This window comes from Neltuma alba, unplaced genomic scaffold (assembly GCF_004799145.2).
Source record: "Neltuma alba isolate B1F8T4 unplaced genomic scaffold, ASM479914v2 tig00004468_pilon, whole genome shotgun sequence".
Taxonomy (NCBI): domain Eukaryota; kingdom Viridiplantae; phylum Streptophyta; class Magnoliopsida; order Fabales; family Fabaceae; genus Neltuma; species Neltuma alba.
In genome coordinates this window covers 138,465-148,820 of record NW_021633720.1, presented here as the reverse complement: position 1 = coordinate 148,820, position 10,356 = coordinate 138,465, and the positions used below count along the sequence as shown (strand labels likewise).

At 34.7% G+C, this 10,356-nt stretch overlaps 1 protein-coding gene and 1 pseudogene across 1 annotated transcript; one reads left to right on the top strand and one right to left on the bottom strand.

The window, feature by feature from the left end:
• The first annotated feature begins 3,137 nt into the window (after nucleotides 1-3,137).
• LOC114744887 (uncharacterized) lies at nucleotides 3,138-5,074 on the top strand (annotated as a pseudogene).
• Nucleotides 5,064-9,631, bottom strand: LOC114744886 (protein trichome birefringence-like 38). Its single transcript, XM_028933032.1, has 5 exons — nucleotides 9,240-9,631; nucleotides 6,765-6,936; nucleotides 6,127-6,302; nucleotides 5,689-5,847; nucleotides 5,064-5,587 (listed from the first exon to the last, which is right to left on the bottom strand). The coding sequence occupies exons 1-5, from the start codon at nucleotides 9,623-9,625 to the stop codon at nucleotides 5,296-5,298; spliced, it is 1,185 nt and encodes a 394-aa protein (XP_028788865.1). The 5' UTR covers nucleotides 9,626-9,631; the 3' UTR covers nucleotides 5,064-5,295.
• Nucleotides 9,632-10,356: the final 725 nt, after the last annotated feature.

The following is a 10,356-nucleotide window of genomic DNA, read 5'->3' as shown; positions in this document are numbered from 1 at the left end:
TTTCTAAAAATGTACTTTAAATATGTTGGACTTAACATAATCCAACCTTGGTGGATGAGATTTAGCTTATAAGATTTGGGGTCTAAAATATAATAAACTAAAGACTAACTAGGGTTCTACTTATAAAAAATCCTTTTGTCTTTAGAGGGAACGGTTTTATGTTCAGTTTCAAGAGAAAACTGAATAAGTATGATGTATACGTGGGTGTGAAACACTCTTCACAGACTTGGAAGTTTTTTCCTCTCCAACTCTCCTCTCTCCCAATTCTCTCATTCTTTCATAAAAAATGTACTTGTTGTATAACAATAATCCGACTCTATCTATGTGATCGGATTTCATGTGGATACCGGAAATATTGATCTACATTTCAAGTACACCAGGTTCTCACAAAAGTGATGTTTTTAATCGGACCGTTTTGCTCCCAATTTATGAGACTTTTGCTGCCACTGTGCGAACCAGTGTTCGGACCGAAGTGGGAGAGTCAGATATGGACATGAAGGACGGGCTTACAGCATTGAGCTCTGGTGAGTGAAGAAATGAGGCAGCGAAGAAATATTGGCAGATGAGCAAATTAAACGGTGTGAGGAGCAAATATTCTTTCTCCCTTCCTTTGCCTAATTCATTTCATTTCTCTGCAATCTCTTTCCCTGCTGTGGTTCATAGCCTCTCAGTCTCCACCCTTTCTTTTGTTCACAATGTATAAACAAGTCTTGGTAGAGCTGATATGGGAGCACTTTTGCCACATCAGATGTAGTTATAAATGATAAGGATATTACTATCTCCCTCTTAATTATTATAAGAACTCGTTTATATCTACAAATTTAAATTATTTTGGTCTCTCAAGTTTGCTTTCATTTTAATTTTGGTTCTTCAAATTTCACCATAGATTTTGATTTCTCTAATTTTTTTTATTTATAAATTGGTCCTTATAATTCAATAAATGCTTAGACTATTTGCCTTTTAAAGAACTAAAATCAAAATAAGGATAACTTAAAGGACTAAAGATATATTAACCTTAATATAAAAAACAAAAAGACAAGGGAACAATCATAAGCAAGTCAAGAATTCAAAAAATAGTGCCAGTGCCAGTGTTTTTTTTCCTTCATTAAATCCTTTAATTTTTCTTTGTCAGCACTATTATTAGCCTTTACAATTTTAATATGTTCATACTGTTTAGCCCTTACATGTTAATTTTACTAATTGAATAAAATACATACATTTGCAAAATATTATATTGGGCATCACTTTCTCCTCTCTCATTTTTACTCTTAGATGCCTCAATTAAGAAATAATAATTTCAGGGTTCTTTTCTAAAATTTTTCCAAATTTTTATTATTTTTACCTTATTTAATAAAGATAAATTGGATATATTCCTAAGATCTTTTTAAATTCAAAATTATTTTGAAGAATTGAAAATTTCAGAAAAATATCTAGGAAATTTTTAATATGGGTAGAGGTTTATTCAGCACCATAATTTTATTTGTAGATACATTATCTTTTTTTTAAGTTGCATCTGGAATCATAATTTTTAGAATAACGAATGAATTATCAGTAAGATTAAGATCCTGAACAAAAAACAAAATAAGGTGCTGGATGGTTAAAAAAACAAAAAAAAGGATTAGGTTCCAAATACATTTTCACCCTTTTAATATTTACAAAATCCAAATTGAAGGACATACAGCATTAAAAAAGAGTTAAAAAAAAAAATTTGACAAAAAGAAATAAACAAAAACAAAAAGAACCGTCACTGCAAGAAAGATTCTGGAGGGACCCATCGCACCTCCACAGGAGTAGGAGGCTGCCTGCCTTGTGCCGGCCACCGGCGAAATCTCTCAGCGACGACGGTCACTTCGAGCGGCTTTCCGGGTAACGTTTTTGTTTCTCTATTTGGTATTGTTCCACTCGACCAAAACCCCTACTTCCCGAAGGCATGCTCATTACACATATTCTCCATAACCACTTTCTTCTTTCGCACTCTCTTGCTTCTTCTTTCGATTTCTCTGCTGCCGGGGGCTGTCTTTTGCTTTCTCTTGTCCATTTCTTACATTTGTTTGCTTTGCCCTTCCCCCTTCGTCGTCGCAGCCAAATCGGAACTGTCTTTTTCGGTTTCACCGTTGTCTGTTCTTTCTTATTTTTACTGTAGAAGTCTCACACACTGTTTTGCTTTTATTTCTTTTTTGTCTGTTATTGTGATTGCTTAATGGTCCCGCATGATATAGACTGCAATTTTTTCCCACGAGAATCTTTTGTTAGAAGATGGTTGCCAAGCACAAAAATGCGTTCAATTCCACAAGTGACAAGTGAAAGGAATTCGAGGGGAAAAACCAAATCACGTAGCTCTGAATAACTTGATGCTATTAAATGTGTCCAGACTATTGCATAATATGGTTTGTTTGAATTGACCTACCAGTAAGGTGTAACTTGGGCCCACCTGAGAATTAACAAATGCATCAATTGGATAAAGAGATTCTGTATGTTGATTACTGCTAGCTGTCTGACCCATGCTGTTCAGTTTTTTTATGTGTAGTATGTGGCATTGGAGATCGAAATATTAACGGTCTGTCACATTTCTTTTGGCCTTCCTGTTTTATTAAATTTAACTTATGACGTAAAGGGAAAATGTAATGTCTAGAAACATGAGAATAAAATCAGTAACTAGGCGGGCTCAAGTGTCATGATTGGAGATGAGAGGGGAGGGGGAAAGTTGAAGACAAACTTTGAACAAAGGAACTGAGCCCCAAGTGTCCCATGATTCGTGTACTTTTGAAGTTTACGGTGGAAACAATTTTCGTGTGCGTGCATACAAGTGTGATTATAAAATCTTAAATCATATCATCGGTTACTTGTTCTTATTTAATTTATTGAGCAGTGGAAGAAGATTTCTTGTATAGATCAATTTTCTTATATGGTTGGGTTGATCTGCCCATTGCTTATTTACTTGCCCAGTTTTACTTCAACAGTAACAGATAGCGTGTCACGTCTTGGATTAATAAATTGTTTTACGCTGTCATGATTTTAATATTTTGTTATGTCTTATGCTGATAAGAAATGAAAGAGAAATCTAAATCTGCTGATGGACATCTATGAGCTACCCTGTATCTGATATGGCTTGCATTGCTAATGGGACAGGATGTCAAGAAAATAATTCCATTGTTCTGGTTCGAAAGGTTTTTTGTTTTTTTCCTTTTCCTTTGGGAACTGCATAGCCTGTGATTGCCCTAACTTTGAAACTTGATTGTTCTCAGGCTTCTTTCACTGTAATAAATGGGGTCTTCGGCAGAAGAAGAATATGCTGCATTCCTAGAGAAGGTTGAACGGACGATTTACTTTGACAACTATCACCACAGGCTACTGAGTCTGTTTTGAGAACTGGCATTGATCAGTTTGCAACTGTCAAAAGTGTCAAGTTTATTTGCAACTACAATGAACCAAGGGACATGCCAATGTGTGCATTAGTGGAATTGGATTCTGCTTCTAAAGCCAAAGAAGTTATATCATTGATATCGCAACGTCCTTTCATGATGTGTGGGATGCCTAGGCCTGTAAGGGCACGCCAAGCTGAAGTGGAAATGTTCGATGATCGCCCCAGGAAGCCAGGCAGAAAGATAGACTGCCAATGGTTGAAGCCTGATGACCCTGATTTAAGGTGGCACAGGAACTGAAGCGGCTTACACACAAACATACTGCTGAAGCTGCGTGCCTCATGGAAGTGAGTTCATTCCAGTAATTTATCATATTTATAGTTCTTATTACTGCTATAAACTCACTAATTCAGGCAATGACAGAATTAGCCTATAGGAGTAAATGTCAAGAGTCTCTTATTTACCAAATTATTTGCGTATCACATGTCATTGACATTTAGGATAGTTTTCTAGTTTTTCTCTAAATTCTCTCTTATGTCAACGCCTAATATATTATACTGGTGTCCCATTTGTTTAAACTAGTTTCTTTGTTTATGGAGCTGTCATCAATAACTGATTACTGCTGGATGATTGTTTCAATTAATTTCGAGCTTATGGGAACTGTCACTGGAGATGGCGAAGTAACATGTGATTTTTAGGGTAGTTATATATTTTACGCAACCCTTCTGATGTATGTATGGGAGTCTTAGAGTAATTGACATGATATAAAATTTCATGTACTAAATTGGAAGCAGTAGAAATTCCAGGATGGAAAGAATTCTCGAACATTAACAAAATCTTCTGGAAACATAGTATTCTTGTTCCCTGAGAATTTAGAATAAAATAAAAATATTTGATACAATGGTTGATTTGGTGCCCATTCTACAGGAACCTTTAATACTCATACTAACTGTACTCAAAAGTCAAAACACGATACCAGCATCACCAACTTCTTCTGTCATTGTGTTGACTGCTATTATCTTTAGTTGCTTTGGCCTTTGATTCAAGGGACAGCACTAGCTCATGTCATGCAATGCCAAATATGTTCCATTTAGTCCCATCTTCCCCCTGATGAGAGAATGTGATTGAAAGAGAAACATATCTGTATGAGAGTTGAAGAGTTCATGCCTTTTTTTGGCTGAGGACTAAATCGTACATTTGGACGATCTCAAAAACCTGCAGTATCCTTTCTACAACGTCAAAGAGATGCTTTAACCTGTGGCTGGATAATAGCTGTTATAAATGTGCATGCAAAATATTTATAGTGATCGAGAAACAAAATATTCTAAAGCAGGTTTCATTTTATAGCTACAGCTACAAGAAGAAGAGGAGCTTCATAAGCAGCAGACAGCCACACTAAAGGGATACTATGATAAGTTGAAGAAAATTGAAAGCGTTATGGCTGATGGAACTGCCCGTCGTTTGGCACGCAAGTATAATCTGCATCTTCCAGATGACTGAAGGAGTTTTAATAGTTTTCTATTTTTAGCTTTAGAGTATCTCCCTATAAATCTAAGTAACAAATCTCATATAGGTTCTTAGCACGCAATTACATGTTATGTCGTAACTTGTGTCAAACATCCGTTTATATTGCCTCGCATTAGTGTATAGAATGATGATGAGACGATATTTTGAGAAGGATAATATGATATAGAACTGCTGTTGCATATAAATTCGTGTTTCAGCTTTCTCAGTTTATTGAGATTGAATTTTTGACAAGAATAATTGTTCTTGCAGTCTACTGCCTCTGCAATATGAAACATCTACAAGCCAAAAACTTGACCATAATCACTCAATCTGTATTCTATGTTTTGGAGACCAACTGTAAATAAATTTGAACTATCATCTGTCTGTATAGTTACCCCTATTATCCCTCAATAGTTTGTCTTCACTTTCAATTGGTAATAGCTGCAAAAAGCAGCTCATTCCAGATATCTGTCAGCCCCGCAACACACCAATGGGTACAGTCCATGGCTTTGAATCCATTGTAATAACTAGGGTGTGCATCTTTTCTCAGCTGTGACAGAGTTGTTATGTTAAGGAAATGAACAGGTTTTGTTATTGTCTTCAACACATCCATCACCACAAATGCGGCTGGAGGCAAACCACCGGGGTAAGTTGATCCACTCATTGGCTCTGTTTCCTTTGCACAGTTTGTCTCTTCTGGGTGATCCCACTCTGATCCACTATGTTATGTGTCGCATATTTAGCTTAAGTTAGTATGTTGCTTAAAACTGAACTTCCAGCTTTGAAGTAGGTTTATAACAAGAAGTCATGTGAAACTTACTTGTAATGAGAAGGTGAAACTCCTTGGTAAAGAACTTTGGTTTTGGTTGTATCTACCTCTGCATTCACCCAATTAGCCCAAGTTGTCAGGCCCTTCTGAAATGCAGCCATGCGATCCATGTCCTTGAGTGTCTTGCCATCCACTTGAATGTAATCCCATCTGCATCAGAAAATGTCCATATTATTCTTATTTTTTGCATGCTGACATAGATTATGTATTTTTTCAACTTCTGGAATTTTGAAGCTATCTGTTTTTTTGGCAAGGTGTGTTTGGAAGCACCTCTGCCCCCCCCCCCAGGGCGGGGACCCGGGGTTCGAACCCAGTTCAAAAAAGCAAACTCAAAGTTGATAAAGAGAGATGTGCCTTGTACTCAAATCCTTTTTTAGCAGTCATAGTCTTATGGTGTATTAAGTTATATAGGAGTTTGTAGAATCATACGGTTGCTTTGGGCCTCTACGGTACCACCAGTGCCAAGTGTTGAAGACCAAAACGTCCATGTTCTTCCATATATCTCCATTCTTGAGTGATTCAAGCTTCAAGACTCGACCAATCTGCTCCTCTTCAATGTCAACCAAGTACAGAGAATGAAACACACTCACAGAAACACCATATTCCTGCAGGAGGAGCCCCAGTGGCTTGAAATTTTAACGTAAAAACTCTGACGCACAAACATAAATGACAATTCTGATTCATCAATATGTGGTAATTCTTGGAATTTTGTAGTTCTTAAAGATAAGGTAAATCATGCAAATATCCTTGAAGTGTTGTTGAAATTACGCATACCCCCTCTTTAATTTTGAAATACATACAAACTTACATTAAAAATAAAAGAAAGGTCTGCATAATTTCAACAAAACTTAAACGAGGTCATGTAAGTTATGCTTGTTTTTCAGTGAAAATTTGCATAGGTTTTGAAAATAGAAATAAGTTCTGACCTTATAGCAAAGCTCAGGATAAGCCACAGTAAGTTATATATTTAGGCTTTAAGAGAGATTTGCATAAGTTTGAATATAGAAAAGAAGTGGATGGAATTTTCATATGTAGGATGTATCCAAGTGTGGAAATAGCTAAGGAACCTGGAAAGTAACGTTAGTGATAGGTTCATTAGTCTGCTCGAGTGTTGCAGATTGAGGTACTGCAGAATGAAGCAAGCACACTAGTGATTGCCACTGGTTTAGACTCAATGAGTCACCAATGAACATTATGTTCTTCCCCTTCATTTGCTCCAAGAAGCTTTTCCCATCAAATCTGTAACATCAGTATTTTTTTTCATTAACAAACAAAATGTTCATGCATCTGTGACTACATTTTAATTCAAATCTTCCACAGATTCCTGATTACAAGTTGCAGCTGGAGGTTTCATCGTTAACGAAATTATTTTGGGTTGAGGTTGGGTAGTTAATGTTAAACATGCATCTACACAATCTCATTAGTCCATACACGTGTGTGTTGTCAAAGGATAACGCTTAAATTAAATTGCTCATATCTATTAGGTCAAATTCACCAAGTATATATAGGCACTTTAACAACTAAGAATAGCAAAACAAGTGTGGTTGGAGAACTTAACTTATTAGTTATAAGTAATTTGACCTAAGTTTTATGCATTGTTAGAACATATAATAAATTTACATGTGATGAATAGCAAGAGCCTTTGGTTTGCAAGGACCACAGTTTTGTTCTGTTCAGAACGTGAAGAAGATAGGTTTTGTTGTTATTAGTTGTACAAGTTGTTCACGTCTCAAGATAAGTAACAGTGTTGACAAAGTGGCTCTGTTAGTTGTGTTATTTAAAACAAAAGGCAATTTGGTTGGTCATGATTTAGTAGAGTTTACATGGTTTGATGAGCATGAAATAAAGAAGCTCCACCAATCCTACCTAATTTGACTTAAATTGCACCGTATCTTTTTGAATTTTTGTAGATAATATCTTGTCCTTTACTACTTTTTTCACAAAAAATTTACATAAAAAATGTTTAAAAAGTCATACTATCCATAAACATTGCAACTTACCTTGGACTCTTAGTGAAATATGCGTCTGCGATATATTCATATAATCTTTTGAAGGGCTCTAATAGTAAGATACTAACTTATGTTAGATAAGTTACTATAAAAGTATATAGTAAAACATATAATTTATAAATAGTACTCTGTTCGGTTTTAAATATGAAGTATATTTCAAATAATCACCTTAACTATGGTTTTTTCGAAAAAATTTTACGAATTAGTTTAAAATAACATTATATTTTAAAAAATAATTTATGATTAAATCTTAAAGGAAAAAAGATTATGAAATTCTAAATTTCCAATAGTTTTCTGCAATTTATTTAACATAATGTGTGTGACCAACAAAAGTTGTTTTAATCGGTAAAGAGTCGACTTATAATCTATGAAGTTATGAGTTTGAATTTCGTTGCTGATATAAAAATTTTGGTAGTAGGTAATCTGTGAGTATCAAGCTTGGAGGTATGTTCTGATCTTAATAAATCATCAGACTCAAATCATCTAAATTTTTTTTTTTTAAAGAAAACGTATGTAATCACACACCATATGACCAGGCTTTTATGCAGGCATATTTGGATTGTGGGTCCCATAAAGATTCATTCAATTTTGTTCCTATATTAGACTTTGGAGTTGTTGTCTTCCTATCGTGTGCGTGTGTGTGTGTGTGTGTGTGTGAGTGTGTGAGGCTTAAGAATGTTGGGGAAGCATGTGAACCTAATCTTTATGGTCCTTTAGCGTATAAAGCCGAACACGTGATACAGCCAAAGCATGTCCCAAGCAGAAAACTTTTTTGTCACGGGGCGATTTATATATATATATATATATATATATAAATTTGTTTAAATTAGTTACACTGATTTGTAAATAAATTATCAAATTTTATATTTTATATTACTAATGATTATATTGGTAATTACTAGCACAGGCTATTATTGATTATAGCACCAAACTACGAAAAAGTGGGGTTCACATGATATGAATTTGCAATTCCAAGTGTCAACTAACCTCTCTCTATGTCATACTGTGGTCAACAAATTAATAATTGTCTCCAACTTCCCTCCTTTTTTTTTTAATTTCTTTAAATTCATATCATAACTGTTTTTTAAACATATAATCATATTATTATTTACCCTCTAAAGCCAATGTATCTATTTTTTTTATATATATACTATACTTTTTTGGGCCAATTAATACCTTTTTTTTTTGCGAGAATCATAGGATTTAGTAATTTAAAGTGTTTTTTTGGGAGATTTTCCAATGGGACAACCATATATACGAATTAAATTTCAATCTCAGAAATAAAAGAACGGACAGAGAATTACAAATAAACTGGGTCTATTTGAACTTTAAAATGTTTTTATAATAATTAAAAACTATTCATAGTATTGTAAACGGAAAAAAAATATTCATAGTAAATCCTCAAAATAATTAAAAGCATTGTAATTTTTTAAAAAGCATTTTTAAAACAATAAATAAAGAAAAGAAAAGAGAGGGGAAAAGAGATAAAGAGATAACAGAAAGGAAGTTGTTTTGTTTGATAATGGCGGTTACCTGGGCAAGTCGCAGTGGGAGGGTTGCCACCGGAAACTGAGATAGAACCGATCGGGGCGGCCATACTTGAAGCAGTCGAACTCTTTGCGAATGTGAGAGCACTTGGACGAATCATACAGAGGGTACGATTCATCCTTCACCCATTCTCCTTCATACCTATCACACGACAGCGACTGCGACGGCGATGAAGATGAAGAAGACGGTCTTCGTCGCCATTGATTCTTCAGCTTCTCGCTGCTTCCACTTCCAGACGGATAATGATGATGATGATGAAGAACAACTCCACCACCTTCTTCAGTAGTGCTCTCCGATAATGATAATGGCCACACCCAAATGAGCCCAATCAACCCCACAATCAAAATGCTTGTTCTTCTTTCACTGCCCATCTCTCTCTCTCTGGCCCCCCCCCCTCTCTCTCTATGTGCTGGGAATTGAGAGAGATTTATAAGCTTTCTTGTTCCACAGCCAGTGGTTAGCTTAGCTGTCTGTGTATATATAAATGTCAGGGTTTGACTCTTTATGTCAAGTTTTGGGCTATTATTCATTCCAAAATTTATTGTTGAAGATATTACTAATTAATTCATTAATTAACATTATGCTAATTAAATCTCAAGCAGTGTGCCTGCCTAATGAGAATTTATTTATTTATTTATTTATTTTCTTTTTGGGGAATGCATCATTTCCCTAAAATAATTTAGTTGTCTTAACTAACTTAGACACTTTTTTATTCGAATTTTTATTTTGTGTTCATTTAAAAATAAAAGATCGATGCGGGCTAGGATTAAAGGAACTACGTAATAGGAGGAAAAAGAAAAGGTGACTAATTTTTAATCTCTCCATTTAGTGCAATAAGGCATAATTTTTTAGGTTTTATGTTTCAATTTCTAAGATATTTAGCAAATGTTCATTGTTGTGTTTATCCCAAAAATCCCTATGAAAAATAAGATAATTACCCTCTCATTCATTTTGTTCCTTCCCATAAGGCTATGGTTATACTTAAAAAACATCGAAATATTTACTTTTAAGAACATTAACCAATTACTTGTTCCTCAGTTACTTGTTCCGTTGCTTATAGTTTCTAAAAGAAATTATATTTTTAAAATTGTTTCTATTCAAT

Coding starts and splice junctions, on each gene's coding strand:
- LOC114744886 (XM_028933032.1), bottom strand. CDS start 9,625: ATGGGCAGTGAAAGAAGAACAAGCATTTTGATTGTGGGGTTGATTGGG. Junction 6,303..6,764: donor TCACTAACGTTACTTTCCAG/GTTCCTTAGCTA, acceptor CTCCTCCTGCAG/GAATATGGTGTTTCTGTGAG. Junction 5,588..5,688: donor GTTTCACCTTCTCATTACAA/GTAAGTTTCACA, acceptor CACATAACATAG/TGGATCAGAGTGGGATCACC.